Below are 23647 nucleotides of genomic sequence, written 5' to 3'. Positions count from 1 at the left end.
AATTTCAGTTTAGGATAATAGACAATTATAAATACAAAAATATAATAGATCAAATAACAGAAAGTACTAAGCACGAAGGAAGTTCAAAGAAGGAATATGTTCACATCAGCCACAGTGACTAAAAAAGGCTTAAGAGAAAAGGTAGTCGAAATAAGGCTTGGAACAGTAAGTAAGAGTCAAGAAAAGGGAAGACATGGTGTGACCCATCTGACTTGAGCATAGAGGTCAGTTGTTTGGAACCTTTTTCTACCATGATACCATTTACAAATGATATTTCATACGACAGCCCACTGTGCCTATTCCCATGGGTGCAACTAAAAAAAACATAAAAGCATAGAAAAGATGGCTGCCTGCCATGTTCAATTTCCAGTAAACTCAAACCCCTCCCTCACATCCAAGATACACTGTGTATCAGAACCCAAGTGAGAATGATCTTATAATACAAATAACCTGTAATCCACTTTAATTTTCAAAGAAAAAAACTTTCCTTTTTTTTTCCCTTTGGAGACAGTGTCTCATTCTGTTGTCCCAGCTAAAGTGCAGTGGGGTCATCATAGCTCACTGCAGCCTCAAACTCCTGGGGTCATGAGATCTCCCTGCCTAAGCCTCCAAAGTAGCTGGGTCTACAGGCACGTGCCACCATGCATGGCTAGTTTTTCTGTTTTTTGTAGAGATGGGGTCTTGCTCTTTCTCAGGCTGGTCTCAAACTCCTGAGCTCAAGCGATCCTTCTGCCTTGGCCTCTCCAACTGCTAGGATTACAGGTGTGAGCCACGCACCCTGCCGAATAACTTTCTAACTTGAGTAATAGTTTTTAGTCAAAAATTGCTTGCTACAGTCCCCACAATGGATGGTAATAACAGGTTAAGAACCATCAGTGTGATGGGAAGTAAAGGTGAAAAACATTGGTCAGCGCTATCCTGAGCCATCTCAAGTACAAACCAAGGCATTTAAACAGTGAAATGATTCAGGCTGTATCTGAGAAAATTACTCTGAAAGTACAGAGAGAGGGATAGTGCAGTTAAGAAGTTACTGCAAAAGTCCCACTGAGTTAGGGGAAATAGACGCATAAATCAAGATGGTACTGGAAAAAGATGGTGGAATTAAAATGTGAACTAAAATAAAATTTTAAGGCTCATCCCCACACCGGCTGACTGAATGGACCCCCTCAAGGCCAAAGGAATATCCTAAAACTAAATTGCCTGCCCAGGAGGAAGGAGGTCAGACATCCCTTAACTTGCCCTCCTCCCTTCTTGGGGACATTCTTTGTAACCCATTAACAGGCCTGACGTATGCAAGACAAACCTGCAGGTCCTCAATTTACACAACAAATATATGTCTGGTGGCTTACCTCTGACAAAAAGCTCCTTATGTTGAAACATTCCAAGCCTTTAGACAAAGCTTCATGTCTTCAACCAATTACAAGCCAAAGAATCTTCAAACCCACCTATAACCAGTAATCACCAACCCCCCCCTGCACCCCACCCGCTTTGAGATGGCCCACCTTTTTGGGCCAAACCAATGTATGCCTCCCACATATTGATTTATGACTTTCCCCGTAACCCCAGTCTCCCTGAAATGTATAAAACCAAACTGTAATCCAGCCACACCGAGTCCAGTTGCTCAAGGCTTCTTGGGCGTGGTTCTGGGTCATGGTCCTCAAATTTGGCTCAGAGTAAATCTCTTTAAAATTATTTTACAGAGTTTGGCTTTTTTTCTGTTTGCAAAGAAATGTGGCAAACACAGAAGATAAGTTTTGTGAGGCTATAGGCCTGTCACCTCTGTATCTCTACTGGTCTCTAGTTCAATAAATATTTGTTGAATGAATAAAAAAATAAGATCCTGATGGTGAGGCATGCATTATAGTGGTGAAGCCAGACTGGGTTCAAACAGAGCTCGTCCACTTATTAGCTCTATGACCTTAGTCAAGTTAGTTGACCTCTATGCCTCAGATTTTCCATCTATAAAATGGGGCTGATAATAGTGTCTAGTTTATAGAGTAGTTCTGAGGATTAAATGAGGTTAATATATAAAGTGCTTAGAAGAGTGCCTGACACTTATACGCATTATATAAAAGTAGCTATCATTTGTATTGGTGTATTGTACCTTTAACAGAACTTCAGAAGAGAAAAAAATGGTTTTGGGGAAAGAGTAATACACAGCACTGAGAGTGTTCTTTGGCAGTGCAGCAGAGATAGTGCGGATTGGGGGACTGGGAGAAAGGACTGAGTTAGAGACTCAGAGATCCGGCTCCTGCCACTTCCCTCTGCTCCCCACCCATGTCCCACCAAGCTCCAGCCATACTATGGTCAAGTTCTTTACTGCCTCAAGACCTTCCCATTAAGACTATACTTTCAGGGATTTCTATAGTTCGTTACTAGAGAACCTTCTCCAAAGGTGTAGGGCACCGTTCAAATTCCAAAAAAAAAAAAAAAAGACCTTCCTGATACTGTTCCCTGAACTTGGAAGGCATGGAGCATGGATTTAACCAATATTTGTTTAATGACTCAATAGATGCATTTGGAACTCTTTTAAATGGAGTAAATGTCAAATCCCTGGGAACGTATGACATTGCTATGAAAGAAACTATTAAGAAAAGGTGTAAGTACAGAAAAGGTGTCAGCAAATACTGTGAGAGTAACCAGGATAGTTGGAGCAATCCAAATTCTCAGAAGAGGCAAGGAGGGTGAAGATTGAAAGGACTCACTAGATCTGGCAATAATTTCAGGAAAGCAAGGTGGGAAAGTAATTTCCCATCAAGTTAGAGAGGAGGGAGGTCAGATAGCTAAGGAAAAGAAGTCTACTATTAAGGATTTTGATAAGGGAGAGAAGCAGATTCCAGGGAGGGTGATTTTAGACACAGGGTTTCTCCAATAGGAGAGTGAGGAAGTTGATGGAGAGAAGCAAACTAAGGTACAACGAATACAAACATGGGGCTGCACGCCGGAGCCGCTGTGCATCTTTATTTGCAGTTTTGTAACGTCCACAGTGCTTTTCATACACACTGTGTTATCTGATCGTCCCCCAGCTCCCTGATGATATACCCTCTAATTGAGTGGTTCTCAAAGTGGTCCCTCGACCAGCAGCAGCATCACAGAGAACCTCTTGGAAAGGCACATTCTTGGGACCCACACCAGACCTACGGAATCAGAAACTCTGCGAGTGGGGCCTAGCAATGTGTTAACAAGTCCTCCACGGGATTCCCTATGCTCTCCAAGTCCCCACGGCCACCACACTTAGGTGACAACGACGGAGACCACTGCAAGGCGTGGCGGCCGCAGTTGGGGGGCAGAATTTCCCCGGCTTAACCCTTTGCGAGGGTACCCCTCTCTCCTAAGAGAAGCAGTGGACGACCCCACCCAGCCAGCACCGCAGGGCAACGTCGCCCTGCTACGGACTTCGCTCGAGAGAGTTCCGCCAACCTCGGCCGGGGTGCAGACGAGGTGTGGCTTCCTATACCCAAGCCGAGCCCCTGGGCCCGCCCTCGGCCTCCGCCCACGCAGCACCCGGACGCCCCCGGCCCTCCCTCCGATTTCCAGCGCCGGAGGAGGGGGTAGGGGGAGGGACGAGGAGGGGGTAGGGGGAGGGACTTGGGGGGGACGCGTCCAACTGCGATGCTGGCGGGGGCAGCCTCGTTCTTCCAATCCCTCCATGTGTAAAGAGGTCGGATGGGGCGCCGCTGGGAGAAAAGAGAGGTTAGTCTAGGACAAGCGTCCGGCAATCTCGAACCCAATAATGTGACAAGAAGCCTCGAAAGGCCTCCTTCCTCCTTTTTCCTACTTTCCCACCCTCAGCCCCAAAGGAATGGAAAAGGCGGAGGCTCCAGGCCGCGCTCAAGGAGGGGCGCGGGGCGGTGCACGGAGAAGAAATCTCGCGATAGGAGAGCAGCGGGGCGGAGGTGGCACCTCTGCCCTCCTCCTTCTCCTCCCCGCGTTAGTTCCGGTCGCAGAGGAGAGACCGCCGCAGTTGCCGCCACATCGGGGATTTCTGGCTCTTTTCTCTTCGCCTTAAATTCGGTGAGGCCCGGCGCCCCGCCTGGTCCCGGGCTGCCGTTGCGGCCCGTCGACGCTGGGCAGGGAGGCGGCAGGCCCGGTGCGGGGAGCTCGGGTGGGCCCGAGCGGAGGCCGCCACATGAGCCCTGGCCGGATCCGGGGCCTGGACGGCAAGGCCGGGGCTGCGGCTCCAGCGGGGAGGCCGAGGGGCTGCCGGGGTCGGGAAGTGGGGTCCGGGTGCGCGTCGCGGCGCAGAAGGCAGTGACCGCAGCGAGCCCCCTCTGGGCGCTGCCCGGCCTGGGTAACAAAGCCTCCGCGGCCTCTGTTAGGTGATGTACGCGTGGGGGGTTCCGGCGGGCGGGGCGGAGGAGCCGCCACCACCACTGCGGCCGCCTCCTCCGCCGCTGCTTGCTCTGGAGGGCGGGCGGATGTACGGGGCGGCGGGGGCCCCGGCGCGAAGCGCCTCGGCGCCCGTGGTCCGCTCGTTGCGGCGGCCGCCACCACAGGCTACAGGGTCAGTGGAGAAGGGGCTTCGGACCCCTACGGCGCCCCGCTGGGGCCAAGGGGCCCTGGGCGGAGAGCGGGTGATCTGTCGCTCGTGCGGGAGGCATCGGAAGGGTGTGGATTGGGAGACACGTGCTCTGGAGGAGGCTCGGACTGTAGGGTATGGGCAGAGGAGGCTGGGCTTGCCCCGGACTAATTTTGCAGGCTGGAGTGGTGCAAGCGGCCGCTGCGGTCACGGGCACGACTTGGGGTAGGGTGGTGTTGCTCATAACCGGTCTCCCCAGAAGAAGTGATTCACCTCTTGACAGTGTCTTAGAATTAACATACACGTTTTGGATACCTCCTGACCGTGGTGGTAGACTGCATTCTGTGGTGCTTAGAAGTAGTGGAAGATGCAGGCGAGTTTAAAGAGGAATGTGGAAGAGACCGGTTATGTTATGATGGGTGATTTACCACCAATCACTGTGGCACCCTAAAGTCATTTAAAAGTGTAGTTCACTTCTCTCAAGAGTTTCTTGTAGGGAGAAATGAACATTTTTGGTGTTACATTTAGTTCAAGTGAAGGTAATTCTTTGTATCTGCACCAGATATATTGTCAAGCTGAAAGTGTGTTCCATTTGATGTATATGTGACTAGACTACGGTTTGATGCTTTGTTTTCAAAATGAGTGTAAAGACACTGATAATAAGGCTTTATTTTTCTTTTCCTAGGGTGTCTTTTATGAATAATCAAAAGCAGCAAAAGCCAACGCTATCAGGCCAGCGTTTTAAAACCAGAAAAAGAGGTAAACATTTATGTGTTAATGTCTGTCTTTACACCTCCAGAATCTTTTGTATCCATTTAAGCTTATGCTTGAACAAAAAGGTTAATTGATAAAAAGACAGCTCCTGATTCTGTCACCCAAATTTTGTGAAGATTTTTCAAAGAAAAATCAGACTTTACTCGTGGAGGTGAATTATGGAATAACATTCACATTGTAATGTCTTTTGAAATACAGATTTAGTGGGAAAAGTATTAGAATTACATTAACTACCTTTTTGTATTAGTGGGTACTTAAGTGATTATTGAGTTGTAGCCAGGCACTGTGCTGGTGTTACAAAGCTAAGTAAGATCTAGTCTCAGGTATATTTTTGTATTAAGCTTAATATTTTCCCAAAACACTTTTAAGTGTTACTGCTGGGAAGTGCAGATTAACCTTATTTTGCAGACAGTTTTGAGGAAGTAGAGAATTGGGTCAGCTACCAGTTATAAGTTGTGTTTTTCATTTTCTACCCTCAGTAGCAGACACTTTGGGATGTATATTACAGAATCTTATAATCTCTAATCATAGTCTGGCCCCTTGTAGTTGTGGTGGGGAGACCAGAGTGTGATTTGATTCTAGTCTTTGCACATTCATTTTTATTTAGCCAGTAAATTTTCTTAAGTAGCAGGAGTTGTAAACTAGAGCGATTTGGCAGTAATAGGGGAGTGTCTGTATCCTCTGAGTATGTGAATTACTGGCATTACCTTTCTACAAATAATAGCAAGTAACTTTATTATTATTGCTAGCATCAGGGAGAGCTGTCATTGCCCCAGTTCCAGATGAAGATCATTGATGACTTCTTGGCAGCTGTTGATTGGGGTCCTGGGTAGGGTGAACCATCCCTATTTTCCTGGGATTGAGGGAGTTACCAGGACGCAGGACTTCCAGTGCTAAAACCAGGAAAGTCCTAGGTGAACAGAGAGGAGTTTGTCACCGTAGTGCTATGTGAAAATTAAGATATCATCTAACCTAGATGGAGAAATCAAAACCCTATTATGGAGTGTGAAAGCAACTCAGTAAAGGCTACGTATGTGGGCAGGGCACTGGTCTGAGTGCTTTCTGTTTTATTAATGTTAGTTAATATTTACAACAACTTCATGGGGTAGATACTATTCCTATCCCCATTTTACAGTAGGGGAATTCAGGCATAGAGAGGCACATGTTGCTCACTTCTGAAATTTGTTTGAAAAGGTAGTAGAAAAAAGTCACACAATTCTTGTGAGTAGGCCATCCTGCCTTGTGTTTGCTGAGGGGAAACTTCTAAAGGATGTGCATTTAGTCTCATGTGTTTGCTTATTGTAGGTCTTGGGTAATCTAGCTTGTGTTTGTTTTTTCCTAGCTGCTGAAAAAAATGAAATTGTGATGAATTTGGTTAACTTATTCAGTAGTTAATAGTTTTCTGGCATTTTGGAAAACCTTTTAAAACTAAATGTTTTGGGTTTCCCTCCCCAGATGAAAAAGAGAGGTTTGACCCTACTCAGTTTCAAGACTGTATTATTCAAGGCTTAACTGAAACTGGTACTGATTTGGAAGCAGTAGCTAAATTTCTTGATGCTTCTGGAGCAAAACTTGATTACCGTCGATATGCAGAAACACTCTTTGACATTCTGGTGGCTGGTGGAATGCTGGGTAAGTGTCTGGATTTTGTGAATTTAATAATTTAGGGAAATATGTGTAGAGATTATGGATAATCTAGAATATGAACTATTTGACAAACCTATCAAATGGGTGGTGGTTTGGTGGTGGTATATTTTGTTCTGTTATTGCTATGTAGGCTTTTCCATTTTTTTTTCCTCCCAAGTCCTAGTTGTTAGATTGCCTTGCTCTATCTAGCTTCTTACAGAACCGTAACCCTTAAGGATGACTGTTCTCTAGCTGATATGTAAAGTCTCTATAACATCCCCAGTTAGTGATTTTTTTTTCCCTAACTTGTGGTTGAACACTCCCAGTTAATGGAGAAATCCTTACCTCTTGTTCTGTCCTGTGAAATACTTCTACCTACCTGAAAGCTCTAATCCTGCACCGTTCGGTACAGTAGCTGCATTGTGGCTATTAAGTACTTGGTATGTGGCCAATCCAAATTGAGATGTGTTGTAGGTGTAAAATACACATTGGATTTTAAAGACAATTGAAAGAAAGAATGTAAAACATAAGTATTTCAAAATATTTTCTAGTAATATTGTATTGACCCTCACAGCCAAGCTGTGATGGAGTCAGAAGTCCTTTCGTATACATGCAGAAGGGAAGCTTAGAAAAAAGCTTAAGTGGCATGTAGTCACACAGTTTACTCAGGTAGTGGAACTGGGAACTTCAAAATTCATGCCTTCTAATGGCCTAGTCAAATGAGTATTTCTTTCATTGTATTACCTGTTTATGGTAAGAAATAATGAAAGATTTCTTTTCTATTCATAATATTGCTATCAGCAAGGCTTTTAAAAAAATCTTTTAAAAACATTTACTAAGGACATTTTCAAACATATCCTAAAGAAAATAATGTCTCTAACTTGTGGGTTTTTATAGTAAAGCCTCTTTGGAAGGTTGAAGGATTGTTTCCTGTGCGGAAAGTTACATGTAATAATCAAAACATCTTCACTTGACAGATTTGGCTGTATTGTGTGGTTAATACAATGGATTTCAGTGGGCTGCTAAGGTGGTGCTAAGTTTATTCCTGTATAAATTGTTTTACTTTATTTTATAATGAAGTCTTTATAGAAAGTAAGTAGAAATGATTGCAATTTGAAATGAAAGTCACTGCAAGTTTTTTGCAAAATGTATCTTAGCCCCAGGTGGTACATTGGCAGATGACATGATGCGTACAGATGTCTGCGTGTTTGCAGCACAAGAAGACCTAGAGACCATGCAAGCGTTTGCTCAGGTAAATGAAACTGCCTAATTATTTTTCAGTTAGCTGCTGTCCATCCAACTAATGTTTAAGGAATATTCTGCTTTTAGAAGTTTACTGGTGGAAAGTTGAAGGAATTTGATTTTAAGTTTTCAGGATGTTGTTCTTCGTACAGTGTAATGAATTTAAAACTTCAGGTGTGTTAAGGAGAACAAAATAGAAGAGATTAAATTAGCTCTCCCTTCCCTATTTATCCTTCTGAAATAGTTCTTTTTTTAAGAAAAATGTCAAGCTGGAAAGGAGAATCCGTTCCCTGTTGTGATTTCCATAGTTGAAGAATTCTGTATACAATTATTTTAAAGATAAATGAGTTGTAGGCAGATCAGCTTATTAATCAGGATTTCATTTGAAGGTTTCATGCATAGTTATGTTTGTATTACTGTAAGCAAAGAATTTAAATGTATCTAACCTAGACATTGTTATCAGGAAATATAGACTTGTATTTACGATTTTATTCTGTGCATGTCCTACAAATGAATTAATGAGTTGTATTTGAGCAATAACAAATCCTTGTTTAATATACAGTAATAAAAATCTACTGAGAGGTGGCTATTAAAATGTTAATAGCATTGGTATATTATAGGATTTGGGAGTTGACAAAACTCTTCTCAAGCTAGTTTAAACAGCTTGTAAGCTGTAATATCCAGTGGAAGGTTCACGTCTTTGCTGTTCTAGAAATATTATGGAAAAGATCTCAGTGGCCCTGACCTAGATCTTGTAGCAACCTGACATTTGCACATATGAAGTTAATGAATTTGTTTAATGTTCTTCATAGGTTTTTAACAAGTTAATCAGGCGCTACAAATACCTGGAGAAAGGTTTTGAAGATGAAGTAAAAAAGGTATGAGGAGTAATATGCATTGTGAAAAAGAAAAAGTTAGGGATCAGAAAGGGGAATGTTAAATCCTAATTCTGCCACAACATTGAGATAATTTTAGATAGGCTGTCGTTGAAATGTTTGGGAGTATATCATTTAGTTTATTAAAATATTTCTAGGCCAGGTACAGTGGCTCACGCCTGTAATCCTGCCACTCTGGGAGGCTGAGGTAGGAGGATCGCTTAAGCTCAGGAGTTCGAGACCAGCCTGAGCAAGAGCAAGAACCCATCTCTACTAAAAATAGAAAAAATTAGCCAGGCATGGTGGCACATGCCTGTAGTCCCAGCTACTTGGGAGGCGAGGCAGGAGGATCACTTGAGCCCAAGAGTTTGAAGTTGCTGTGAGCTAGGCTAATGCCACGGCACTCTAGCCCAAGGCAACAGAGTGAGACTCTGTCTTAAAATATATATGTGTGTGTATGTGTGTATATATATGTTATTTCTAACTTGCTGTGTACTGTTTCTTAGCTCAGTGTCCCAACAAATGGCAGAGGACTAAAAAAGTCAAAGTGAAATTTGTTCAGGAAATTTAGCCTACTTGGTATTTGAGTCCCGGCCTTCGATATTTCATATACAAATGCACAGAAAATCTGGTACCATTAATAGTAATATTTATCAAATACCAGGCACTATTCTAATTATATTAACTCACTTAATATTCATTAAAACCCTGTGAGACAAGTTTTATTATCCACATTTTACATGTGAGGAAACTGAGTCACAGGGATTAAGTAACTTGCCCGAGATCATTCAGCTAATGAGTATAATAGAAATACAAACTTGGATGGTTAAGGCCCCAGAGCCCACGAGTGTAATCAATACAGTATTCCTTACTACTTCTCTTAATATAATGCAATTGCTCTTTTAACCTTTAACTATTTGCTTTTACAGCTGCTGCTGTTCTTAAAGGGTTTTTCGGAGTCGGAGAGGAACAAGCTGGCTATGTTGACTGGCGTTCTTCTGGCTAATGGAACACTTAATGCATCCATTCTCAATAGCCTTTATAATGAGAATCTGGTTAAAGAAGGTAATCAACCTTTAGTAAAGGATGGTCTGTAGTTGGCTTAAGAGTGAGGTGGATAAGAGCATGAAAGGTGAACTGATAAAAGGGCATGGTTTACCATTCATAGATGTGATTTGTGTGATGGTCTTAGTTTATTAACCATCCTTAAATTTAATAAGCTAATTTCAATTCAAGACACCTAATGTATACTTCTGGCATCCCAGTTTAATGGTTTTCTTTAGGCATGCAACAAATAGGGTTTAGGCAAAAGGCGATTATATGTGATGGAAGTAAAATAAGAATCACTGTTGGGAACCCTGAAAGATTAATGCCAATTGGGAGACTTGGATACATCTTTAATGGAGAAGACATTGGGGAAAACGTCAAGGTGAAAAGGAAAATCAGTTCCCTATTGTGGCTTCAATCATTGAATTACTCTGTACAGTAATTTTTTTTAAAAGCTAACTTTTTTTTTTTAAACTACTTGGCGTACTTAGTATTTTAAGTTACCTTTAGTTCTCACAATAGCCCTGTCAAATGTGGGGACTTTTACCCTCAATTAACATATTAGAAAATACTTAGTAACTTGGCCAAGAACGCACAACTAGCAAATGGTAGAATAGGGAAATTGGAGAAATGGTAAATGGTGGAAGAGGAAAGCTCAGTAATGAGTTTGGGGAGAAAGAGTAGTCTCAGTGTGGTTGGATGTGAGGGGGTACAGTGATTGAAACCAGGAAGGTACTTCTGTTAAGTTCCTTTCTTTTACAGGGGTTTCAGCAGCTTTTGCTGTAAAGCTCTTTAAATCATGGATAAACGAAAAAGATATCAATGCAGTAGCTGCAAGTCTTCGGAAAGTCAGCATGGATAACAGACTGATGGTTTGTAACTTTTTTCTTCCCATTCTTGTCAATAGGTATATTTTTAGATCTGTGAAAAGAGAAAGTGTTTTTCTTAATCTGATTTAAAGACAATTTAACCGGATTAAATTCTCTTTTCAGGAACTCTTTCCTGCCAATAAGCAAAGCGTTGAACACTTCACAAAGTATTTCACTGAAGCAGGCTTGAAAGAGCTTTCAGAGTATGTTCGGAATCAGCAAACCATAGGAGCTCGGAAGGAGCTCCAGAAGGAACTTCAAGAACAGATGTCCCGTGGTGATCCATTCAAGGATGTGAGCTGCTTTTGTTAAACCATGTTTTTATGGCTAAGCTTCACTCATTTGAGAAACTTAATAAAGTATTTCACCAGGACAAGTTTGAGTTAATAGTTACAGAATGTTATACTGGGAGTTTGCCTCAGTCTTTTTCATAAGCTTATTCAGATGCCCAGAAATGTAAGGTTGGGGCTCCACACCCCCTCCAGTTTTAAAGGGTCTCCATTTATGTGGTTGTTGCCAATTGCATGGAAGGGTTTTGTTTTTTGTTTTTTTTTTTTTTTACGCTTTTGTAAAAGGTCTGATTTTAATGTGTGAAGTATGTACATATCAAAACTGACTTCTGTTGCTAAATTTGGAATCTTTCGCAGATCATTTTATATGTCAAGGAGGAGATGAAAAAAAACAACATCCCAGAACCAGTTGTCATTGGAATAGTCTGGTCAAGTGTAATGAGCACCGTGGAATGGAACAAAAAAGAGGAGCTTGTAGCAGAGCAAGCCATCAAGCACTTGAAGGTATTAGAACTATGCTTTGACAAAACAAACTGTTCTGCTTTTAAGTGGGGATAAGTGAACGATGACTATACTTTTCTGATAATTTATCACGGTTCCTGGGGATGACCCATCAGTAAGTAAACAAATAACATCAATTATTGATAACACTTTCAAGTCTGAGTGGGCTTTCTTTGGTTCACAAGTTAAAAACAAGAACATATTTAAAAGGAGCTTAAGCCTGTAATTTTTTTTTTTTTTTTTTTTTTGAGACCGAGTGTCGCTTTGTTGCCCTGGCTAGAGTGAGCGCTGTGGCATCAGCCTAGCTCACAGCAACCTCAGACTCCTGGGCTTAAGTGATCCTACTGCCTCAGCCTCCCGAGTAGCTGGGACTACAGGCATGCGCCACCATGCCCGGCTAATTTTTTCTATATATATTTTAGGTGGCCAGATAATTTCTTTCTATTTTTTTTAGTAGAGATGGGGGTCTCACTCTTGCTGAGGCTGGTCTCGAACTCCTGACCTTGAGCGATCCACCCGCCTTGGCCGCCCAGAGTGCTAGGATTACAGGCATGAGCCACCATGCCTGATCAAGCCTGTAATTTAATGTTTGCTTTTGAGTGAATATTGGGAAATAGGAGTGTTCTCTTTTTTCCTCTAAAATACTGTTTGACAGTTACCTGGAGTACTTGCTACAGTATTGCTTATTTGACTTTGATGCTTTAGTACACTTTTCTGCTTTACTGTATTGTTTTTAAGTTCTGGTATGTAGCTTATAGTTCACAGTGATAGTAACAGATGAGTTATGTTCTGTACTATAGGAATTTTTTTAATGGATGGTCTTGCAATGACTAAATCTTTTCTTCCTTTACTTTAAAAGCAATACAGCCCTCTACTTGCTGCCTTTACTACTCAAGGTCAGTCTGAGCTGACTCTGTTACTGAAGATTCAGGAGTATTGCTATGACAACATTCATTTCATGAAAGCCTTCCAGAAAATAGTGGTGCTTTTTTATAAAGGTAATTTAAATTTTGAATTTTGTGAATACATTTAGGAAATATCCTTAAAAACTCAAAAATACAAATGAGTAATTATCTGACCATCACCTTCCTGAACTATTTTATTAATACTGCTAGTTATAAGACAGTCACCTGATTAAATTGGTTGCTTTTTAGCGCGTTGGTATCAAAACATCTCTAAACCCCATTCACAAGTTAAAATCTAAAATCTAAAGCTTTAATTATTCAGCCTCACGAGTTTTGCTTTCTATACTGGAGCCACATCAAATTCCCAGGTCCCTTCCCCAGACACACTCTTCATATTTCTGTAGGTTTCAGCCTGTGTGAAGCCTGCTTGTCTTCATCTTAACTGTTCACTTTCACTTGTCCGTCAAGACCAATTCAAATCACTTTGGTTAAAAGCCCCTGTTTCAGTTATCATTCCCTTCTCTGTGATCTCAATTTCAGAAACCTAATCTAAAGTGGTTACTAAAGACAAGACCTCTGTTGGGAGAGAACCCATTGCAGTTATTTAATTTACTATGGTTAGTGATAACACTTTTAAATTGTGCATTAATCAGACCAGCCTTGATCCCAGTGAGTATGGTAGGTGTGCACATGTATTCTGACCCCTAGTTTTCGTAGATTATTTTGTTGGTGTGTATATTCTAAACTTAGAATAGAAATCTACCCTGATTCCCAAAACTTTTTTTTTTCAAGAAGGTTCGGGGTGATGAACTCTGAGTTCGCATGCTTCGATGATTATCAGTGTGTGATTAGGTTTCTTGGGAGCATTTATACCCCACTTACTCCCCCTCGCTCAGATTGTTTACAAACCCCAGAAATTGTCATTGAATTCTTAACATTTCTCAATGTGGATCTGTAATCTATAAAGTATAAGGAGTTTTTTCTTTTTAATAAAACCAACATTTTTACACTTTAAAATATTAGCAAATTTTCTACTAAGTATTCCTGATTGTTTAATACAGGTTTCTCAACCTCGGCATTACTAACGTTTTGGGCCAGTTAACTCTGTTAACTCTTCTTTGTAAGTGACTATCTTGTGCATTATAGTGTATAACAGCATCCCTCACCTCTATGCAGTAGTTGCCAGTAGCACCTCTCCCCAGTATGACAACTAAGAATGTCCCCTGAGAGGCAAAATTGCCTTCAGTTCAGAAAAATCACTGGTTTCATGAGGTTTTTTCCCCCAGTTTGTTGTAGTTTGGTACATTGGCAACAAGTTGATAAATGTCTCTTAATATAGGGTTCCCATTTCATCTTTTCTGTATTTCTTGAAATTGATTGTTGAAGAAACCAGTGTTTGAATATAGGTTTATCGTACAGACATGAAAAATAGTTGTTTTTACCTAACTTTTCAATAGGGTCTTGTTTGCCAACCAGGCATTTGCACCTAAGGTGATTCTGACTTTGCCTGAAGTAGAAAAATATGTTAAAACTCCTCTAATGTAATAATTATTCTTTATAGCTGAAGTCCTGAGTGAAGAGCCCATTCTGAAGTGGTATAAAGATGCACATGTTGCAAAGGGGAAAAGTGTCTTCCTTGAGCAAATGAAAAAGTTTGTAGAGTGGCTCAAAAATGCTGAAGAAGGTAAGTCTCTCTCTTTGTGCAGGTTGGTTTGGTAAAGCTTGGAACCTAATTTTAATGTGACCATAGGGTGTGTCCACACGTGCTTCCTTCTTTCATTCTGATGCCACTTTATACCTAGAATACAGTTTTTTGTTCACTTATGACAGACAGCAAATAGTTGTTTGATTTAAGGCAAGTGGAGAAAACTGGACTTTAATCATTATAGTATATTTATGGCTCTGCTGTAATACTAAAGATTCTTAGAAGAGGAATTGAAAATTTTGAGAATATTTCAAATTTATGAATTTTGAGATTTATAAATGAATGCTTTTGAATTATCCCTCTCATCTAAGATATTATTAATAAAGATTTCTTATGAGAAAAAGCTTTGAAGTTATAAGTGAGAACTTTTACCTTCTGATATATAATGCTTGACTACATTTTTCCCCTTTTCTAGAATCTGAGTCTGAAGGTGAAGAAGGTGACTGAATTTTGAAACTACACCCTCAGTAAAGCAAACAGGAGTTGTAGATAAAATGTCATGTCTCATGTGTCCTGGTTCTTACATCTTCCTACCTCCCTATATCAAGCATGATATAAGGGCTTTCATGGCAAATTTTATTTTAACTGTTTCTATGGTTACTGGAAATGTTGGGTTTAGTTTCTAAAACCATGTTTTAAGTAGCTGCAGGAGCTATAGATTTGAATCTAATGTTGCATTAGTTTTTTCAGTTATCTTCTACCTCCTGTATTTTCTACTGTAATAATGTAATTTAAGGCCTTCCACAATGAACAGTTCACTTTATTCCCTGGGTTTTCTATAAACAGTTTTCAAGATATGATTTGGTTAAAAATAATTTGTTATAAAAATTCTGTTTGCAAATTAAACTGTAAAAGTATCCAAAGTCTCAAAAGGCAATGGTTTGTGTGATAATTTGGTATGCCCAGAGCCCTAATCATCAATGAAAATCTCATCTACAGTAATTGAATTCATTAACATGAATCTTAAGTATTTAGACCATTGCTTGCATGTTAACATTTTTTTTTTGCCTTTTTAACCCCAGATGTCCTTAAGCTCATTGGTTTGATATGGTTTTCATCCTTAGTGAAGCCATGGAGAGCAAACTTCAAAAGTTGGAGAAATCAAATGTGGTAGAGGTGGTGGAAAGAACATTGAGCTTTTTCCTATTGAGAAACTTCTGTATTCAATTTGTATATTTCCAGGCAGAGAAAATGAGTATTCTTTTAATACAACCATTTTCAAATGTACCTGGAAAAGTCTTATCATTTAAAATATTTTATGTTCAGAATATGCTTAGATTGATAGGAAAGGACTCATAAAGAAATTGGAGCAAAGGAAATGACAGGTGTATGTATAAACCCTGTAAAAATTGTTGAAAGTGTTGAGTCAGCATGTTCTAATTGGGAATCTAGCTGTAACTTAGATTTCCTGTTGGCTTAGAGAATTTATAAAGAATGAAGTGCAATGATAATTACATATTCCTACTTGGTCATACCGGACTAGCTTCATTCTCTTAAAATACTCAGTAATAACTCAAGCATCTGGCTATTAACATATACCCTAGATGCCATTTTTTAATTGCCATGAGCCAAATACTTCTCCTATACAATTGATCCATTTATTTTAATTGCTGCCTTTCAATTTTCATCTTCCTTTTCTTGCTGCTACCCATCTATGTATGTAGACATTAGAGAGGAAAAAATGTAGTCAGATTTTTTGATGGAAAGACTTTGTGTTAAAAGTGAACATTTTGAAGGTTTTTTAATTGGTGAGAGAAACTAGCCTGGAATAATGCTACCAGAAACTTAGTGGAAATTGCCCCTTTTGAAGGTGCCATTCTTATGAGCCAAGAGTTTGGTGTTTAAAAGTTCATCTTGAGGGAATAACGTGTAATATAATTTGAAATAAAGGTATAGTAACCTTTAAAAAAGAGCATTATAACTGATAACATTGTGAATGGGGTGAATTTGTTAAATGAATAACTTTGATAAAAGTTTTCGTGCACAGGCAAAATGTATTCACTAGATTTCTATGTAGTGATCTGCTTTTACTTTGTAATTTGTAGTCCTTGAAAGACTTTTTTTTAAAATAAAGTCCATCCTTACACTTAGGCTGTATAGATCAGTCTTTTTTTTTTTTGGTAAATTCCATGTTAAAACCTAGTTGGATTGTATGTTGTGTGTTGGGATGTCTTTACTGTATAGCATTAAATAATAATTACTCCTTTCATAACTCCCAAACTGTAAACACTTACACAGAATTATGATATAGCTGAAACTACATTAACATTTCTATAACCAAGTCGTTGCATGTTACTGCCATACAAAATGTGCTGTTTTATTATATACTGTGTATAGTGAAAGAGTGTATGGTCTTCCAGAACTACATTCTGATCTTTGATCATAGTTTTTTTCTTCATAATGACAGTAGTGTTTACTTACTACAATATTACAGTAAATGGATCAGTCAACCTGTGACAGTATAGTGCAAAGAAAAGGAACGCTTTATAAAAAGACTGTAGATTTTCATTTTGAATCTTAAGTGTTAGTTTTAGAACTCAGCTGCCAGTGCAAGCCTATGGCCTCAGATATGTAATTCTTAATATAGATGTTAAATTGTACTTTTTATCATGATTGGATAAATGTTAATTGATTTTCCTAACTTGGTGTCAGTATCTAAGGATGTCTCCTCTTGGAAACTATAAATGTGTTTTTAGAGCTGATCATAAGTTTCTTAATCATACTCTGGGAGTATTGTTCTAGAGGTATTCATTATTCTGTTCTTATAAAAACTGCAGTTACCAAAAATGCCACAGGATATTTTGGTACAGCATAGTTTTGATAGTGAGAGGAAGTGCATGTGACCAAGAGATTAGTTCTGATTCAGTTTTTTAAAGCTTTTCTCCATTATCAACACCCAGCCTAGAAACCTTTTTAATGCTTTTTTCCTAATAGTACCCCCAATACATTTTAGTATCATAGATATGCTGTGTATGTGCTACATCTGTGCTTTATATATGAAAAAAGTGAAGGTTATTTTTTGGTCCTGCTTGGGAGCAGTATCACCCCCATTGAGAATGCATACTCTAATCTTTTTTAAAAAAGGAAGGAGACCTAGTGGTAGACATTTGCGTTGGCAGACATGCCTTTATGCTTGCCTGTACTGCCAGGCAGTATTCTTTCTGTCAAGGTCAGTAGAACCTAAAGGAAATGTGTCTGCCAGTCACTATCTTGCTTTGTACCTTAGCCCACCATAAGCACCAGGCAAAGCATTTCCCATGGGCTTCTGAGGTCTTAACAGATTCTTATTTAGTTATACATGTATCATTAAGTGGAATCATTTGGATTCCTTCTAATCTATAAAAATTAGTGGAAATGCTCCAGATGAGTGATTTAAAGTTGTAGGCATAACACCAACAAATGATACTGAAATTTTGTTGATAAACCTTTACTGCCATAAGTAGGCTGCTTGCAAGAGCTAAGAACTATTGGTTGGCTCTAACTATAACATAGATGCCAAAGTTTTAGTGTACATCATTACTTAGATTACTGAATTAGCTTTTGTAAAAATATTCCTCATGCTATTAACAGGTGCCATGAAATATAGGTTAATTTCTGTGAGAATTCTAGTAAATCGCCTTGCTGAGATTTTTTTCATGTTCAGTATTAGTTGTATCAATAATGAAGTATTTCTGTTCAGCAGCCTACTGAGGCTGTTTAAAACATTGAGAATATGGCCATGCACAGTGGCACTAGCCTGTAATCCTAGCACTCTTGGCGGCCGAGGCGGCTGGATCGTTTGAGCTCAGGAGTTTGAGACCAGCCTGAGCAACAGCGAGACCCTGTCTCTATTTAAAAAAATAGAAAGAAATTAGCTGGACAACTAAAAAATATATAGAAAAAATTAGCCGGGCATGGTGGCGCATGCCTGTAGTCCCAGCTACTCGGGAGGCTGAGGCAGGAGAATCGCTTGAGCCCAGGAGTTTGAGGTTGCTGTGAGCTAGGCTGACACCATGGCACTCTAACCCAGGCAAGAGAGTGAGACTCTGTCTCAAAAAACTAAAATAAAATATTAAGGATAAAAAGTTTTTCAGTAGACTTGATTTAAATGAAATTTGGATGATGTGATGAGTACTTTTGATATCAAAGTAATGAATTTATATTGGCCTTTGTCTAAGAACTTGAATTACTGTGGATTCATATCTGAACACAATCTTAGGCAAAGAAACTGGATCATTTGAAAGGCTTCCTGACCCCTTTCCTCCCACTTTTCCCCCCATTTAACTATGGGATTAGCAGTCACATCAAATCCAATTATTTTCATTTTCCAATGCATTTTATGATCCTTCTATCTTTATTCTAGGATTATAGTCTCAGTTCTTAATGAATTGAAAGGATGAGGCTACTTTACAAATGTATTCAGTCATTGTCAATTTAGTAACCCTTAATCAGAACCTTAGTTGTTAAAGTTCAACTGCTTGTAATGCCTACTGTAGTTCCCTAGAGGAGACAGCGGTAAAAATCTGCAGAATCCCTTATAGACTTTATCTAAAAGGACTGATATCTTGTTAAACTATGATATGATTAGAATATTTATGGTTGTATAATGGATTTGGAGTGCTACAAAGTATCAAATATGGAGCTGTTCTGTTTCAGGGAATTTCCCTTCAGTGTAACCATTTAAAAATATCTGAACAAACAAGCTAGGGGCTAGTTCATTGCTAAGGACAAAAATAGTTTAAGCCTTTTTTTTTCTTTTTTTTGCTGAAATCCTGAAGGCTGTGCTTAAAAGTTAACTTAGAGGTAAACCTACTGGAAGTACATAACCTGTTTATAGACTAAAGCCTATTTTATTTCAAAAAGATATTCTACAGTCTCTGGAATTTTAATAATAAAATATTTTCTCTGTAAATACACCTCATTTCCATTCTAGTTAGGACTAATGGTGCCCAGCATGGCAAACAGTTGAAGAACGGAGAAAACTGGATAGCTGGTAATCCAGATCACTCTTGGCACACAACAACCTCAAGTACAGCCATCCAAGCCAGTACTTACATTGCTGCATTACTTCTGTGTTTAACTGCGAAACTTGCTTCTTGTCTGTACCCTTGAAAGTGAATAAAATTTCATGAGCCTCCTTGTTGACGTAGAGAAAAGCAATGACTGTTCGATTGACATTTCCCACTTTGCCTCAGTGTAACATGACTGAAAAGCCTGTGCCTCCACAGATTTTTCTTCTCCAGATCCACTTTTGTGTTTGTGTGGCTTGTATCTGCTTCAACTCTTGTCAGTACATATTCAAAAGGTGCCAGTGTTTCATTTCAGAAGCTACTAATGCCATCTACTCCAGAAAGCTTCAAGTCCTGTTCACTGAACTCCAGAATAACCTCTCTGCAGTGCCACTCCCTTAACTCAGGCCACCAGTATCTCATCTAGTTAGTAAGTGATCTCTGCATCCACTTTTGTCCACCTTGTCTTTTTAACACCACAGCTAGGGCAGTCTTTGAATGCAGGTAGTTAACAATTTAAAACCTTTGTCTTCACCTAGAAGGCCCCGCATGAACTCTACCTTAATATGCCTTTTCTCTGCTCCCATGTGCCCAGTAACAGGCAGCACTTGTCACATAGTAAACATGCAAGTGAGTGAAGAAATGAGCGCAGGAAGATGATAATACTTCATGGATTCGTTGTTAGGGAATACTGAATGAGGATACGAAAAAGGTTATAAAACTGACCAGTTTATTCCATTATTAAAAGACAACTGGGAGGTGTGTTTGCCTATAGAATGAAAGCTGTTATGTCACTTCCAAATACTTAGATACTGGGAAGTCATTTTTCTTAGATTAAATCCAAGCTATTTCTGTCCTGTTAGTGTTGCTATGACAGATGTGGCCAAGACATAATGAGAACCTGTCAATCAAAAGCATGTTCTTGGGCACTGTGCTGAGCTTAGGACTATGGTAATGAGCAGCACCATCCCCAAGATTCAGGCCGATAGCAGGAGGTAGGTAGTGAAGACTAGGCTGAATCCAAAGCAGAAGGATGTGGCAGGGACTGGCAAGTTGGAGAGTCCAGTTTGAAGGCTGTAGTCTTTAAATTATTAAGATATCATGAGAGAAAGCTTGTAGACAAAAATACGGTTTGCAAGCCCCTGACATCTGATCAAAATAGTGCATGCCTACCTGGAAAGTATAGTCCAGAGAAAGAGTGCTCTCCATCTGCTAGCTCTGTGATTGGGCAAGTAATTTAACTTCTGAGCCTTATTTTCTGCATTTGTAAAATAAGAATGACAATCCAATGATGGTAAGATGATAAAATGATATTGCTGGGTGTGTTGGCACGCACCTGTAGTCTCAGCTACTTGGGCAGCTGAGGCAGGAAAATCACTTGAGCCCAGGAGTCTGAGGCTGTAAGGCGCTATTACTGCACCTCTGAATAGCCACTGTACTCCAGCCTGTGTGGCATAGCCAGAGCTTATCTCTGAAAAAAAAGAAAATACTATTCTGCCCGATGATAAAATAAGAATGACAAACTCAACTACCTCACGGGGTGGTTGAGAAGTTCTTAAAGGTGCTTAACACAGTGCCTGGCACATACATACTCAGTGAGTGGTGACTATTACTTTTGTTCACCAAGATTATGTTCATGGGAGAGCAAAGAACTCTGGGCACCGTGCTCGTGCCCTGAATACAGGTTTTTTGTGGGATAGGAATAGATAGAAGGGCATGGGAGTACCAGCAGCCAGCGCCGTGAGGGCTACTGAGCAACTGTAGAAAGGGAGGAGCAGGATGATAGCCGCAATCCTCATGGCCCAGTGTGAAGCGTGGAGGCAAGCTTCGTGTGACTTAAAGCATCCAGATTTTGCCCTCACCAAATCCATCATAATAACCATATAAAAGGACAAGGAACAAGAGAGAAGAGTTAACGGCAGATGAAAAATATCCAACCGTTACAAGAAGGAAAGCAGATAAGACCAGCAAGCAGCTTGGTTTTAGCTTTCCTTGTTCTGCCAAGTCCTCGTGGCGCAATAGGGAGCTGACAATAACCCAAAAAGTTGATTAGCACTGCAGGACTCGGGAGAGCCTTGGGAGTTGGGAGTAGCTCCTAAGGGTGGGTGTGAGTAGTGGAGCTGAAAACAGAAGTTTATTGAACATCTTTGAGGACCAGGCGCCCCTCTATTCTCTGCCCTTAATGTGTGCTGTCAGGTGAGTGCCCTACAGAGAGAGATTCAGGAGAAAACAGAACGTTCACCACCTGGAAAAGCTGTTAAACAGTGGAGGGAAAGGGATATGGACTGGATGATAACCAGACACAGATGAAAACAAGAGAGCACCAGATATATATATATATATATATATATATATTTTTTTTTTTTTAAAGGCCTAGCATGGTAGCTCACCTGTAATCTGTAATCCCAGGACTCTAGGAGGCTGAGGTGGGAGGATTGCTTGAAAACAGGAGTTCAAGACCAGCCTGGTCAGCTTTGTCTTCCTGGTTCTTCCTGGAGTTGGGAAAAGCTGGGTTGAGGGCGAGGGGAAAAAAAAAAAAGACCAGCCTGGGCAACATAGCGAGACCCTATCTCTACAAAAAATTTAAAAATTAGCTCAGCGTGGTACAGTGAGCTATGATCATGCCACTGTACTCCAGCCTGGGTGACAGAGTAAGACCCTTTCTCCAAAAAATAAAAAATGGGCAGGTCACTAGCACTAATGCCTATATGGCAGAGACTAACAGTGGCCCCTAATATTTGCTCCCCCATTTTTCTTAGAAATAGAATCCCCAACTTTCAGCTACTCAAAACACATTTCCCAGCCTCCCTTGTAGGTAAATGTGGCCATATGATTAAGCGCCAAACTGCAATGAGCTACTTCTAGTGCCCTTAAAGGGAGAAGCCGCATCTTCTCTTTCCCCTTCCTGCTGGCTGGGAAATGGACATGATGGCTGGAGTTCAAACGAAAGTTGTGGATCATGGAGATGAGGAATCATTTGCTGAGAATTTCAGGGCAACAAAACAGAAGCCTGGGGCTGGGAGCAGCAGCTCACGCCTGTAATCCTAGCACTCTGGGAAGCCAAGGCAGGAGGATTGCTTGAGCTCAGGGGTTCAAGACCAGCCTGAGCAAAAGCGAGACCACCTTCTCTATTAAAAAAAAAAAAAAATAGAAGCCTGAGTTCCTGACACAAGCATTCATCCCTGGACAACCTACATGTGGACTTATTTTGTTTTTTGTTTTTTGTTTTTTTTTTTGTGTGTGTGTGTGTGTGTGTGTTTTGAGACAGAGTCTTGCTCTGTTTCCCATGCTAGAGTGCCATGGGATCAGCCCAGCTCACAGCAACCTCAAACTCCTGGGCTCAAGCAATCCTTCTGCCTCAGCCTCTCAAGTAGCTGGGACTACAGGCATGCGCCACCATGCTCGGCTTATTTTTTCTATATAGGTTTTTAGTTGGCCAGATAATTTCTTTCTATTTTTAGTAGAGACGGGGTCTCGCTTTTGCTCAGGCTGGTCTCAAACTCCTGAGCTCAAATGATCCACCTGCCTCAGCCTCCCCGAGTGCTAGGATTAGAGGCGTGAGCCACTGCTCCTGGCCTGGACTTCTTTTGGGTTACAAAATAACTTGCTTTTATTTTAAATCTGTTAACATGCACCTAGATGCAATCCTGAATGGTGATTTAGAAAAATGAAGAGAAATAGCAAAAGAAATAGCCAAAATAGACTGAAAAAGGTAGAGAAAACCTGAATAGATCAATCATTGTAGGGAAAAAAAAATCAAATGGTAGTGTGTCAAGTGTTAAGCTATTTTCTCTCAGCTTCATACAAACCCTTTTGTCCTCTATGATGCTGGAACTCTGCAGACTACATTTTTTTTAGAGATGGGGTCTTGCTATGTTGCCCAGGTTGGTCTTGAACTCCTGGCCTCAAGCAATCCTCCTGCTTCAGCCTCCCAAATAGCTGGGATTACAGGCCCAAGCCACCATGCTTGGCAAGACTACATCTCTTATATGCCATCTGGTTCCCAGTTAGTTTCTGCCTACACGAAGTTCTAGACAAAGACTAGAATGATAAAGGAGGAAGGAGGTCTTGCTGTTTCCTGTTTGCTTCCTATTCCTCTCAGTGTCACTTACAGCAATGGTTCTTCACCCTGGCAGTGGCACTTGTAGTTTGTAGTTTGTCCACTCTGCCAGAATCAGCCTCACGTCTCTCTAACGGATACCAGCACCAGCCAACCAGCATTTCCCTCTAAAAGGTCTACTCCCAGCCTTGTGAGTTTCATTCTCTGAGTTCAAGGCTCCAGCACCAGCGAAGAAAGGGTCCCTCC

At 40.5% G+C, this 23647-nt stretch overlaps 1 protein-coding gene across 2 annotated transcripts; it reads left to right on the top strand.

The window, feature by feature from the left end:
* The first annotated feature begins 3571 nt into the window (after positions 1-3571).
* On the top strand, positions 3572-16443 carry BZW1 (basic leucine zipper and W2 domains 1). Of its 2 annotated transcripts, XM_045559788.1 has the most exons (12): positions 3572-4014; positions 5205-5278; positions 6749-6925; positions 8077-8171; positions 8974-9039; positions 9966-10101; positions 10846-10955; positions 11076-11246; positions 11600-11746; positions 12603-12741; positions 14210-14332; positions 14769-16443. In XM_045559788.1, exons 2-12 carry the CDS (start codon positions 5215-5217, stop codon positions 14798-14800), a joined length of 1260 nt encoding a protein of 419 aa, XP_045415744.1. In that variant the 5' UTR covers positions 3572-4014; positions 5205-5214; the 3' UTR covers positions 14801-16443. The 2 variants fall into 2 exon arrangements, with proteins under 2 accessions (XP_045415744.1, XP_045415745.1); XM_045559789.1 differs by lacking the exons at positions 3572-4014; positions 5205-5278; positions 8077-8171 and having other exon boundaries at positions 6848-6931.
* Positions 16444-23647: the final 7204 nt, after the last annotated feature.

Source organism: Lemur catta, chromosome 8 (genome assembly GCF_020740605.2).
Source record: "Lemur catta isolate mLemCat1 chromosome 8, mLemCat1.pri, whole genome shotgun sequence".
NCBI classification, from domain to species: domain Eukaryota; kingdom Metazoa; phylum Chordata; class Mammalia; order Primates; family Lemuridae; genus Lemur; species Lemur catta.
Note: the sequence above shows the minus strand (reverse complement) of the source record. Positions and strands in the feature narration are given on the sequence as shown.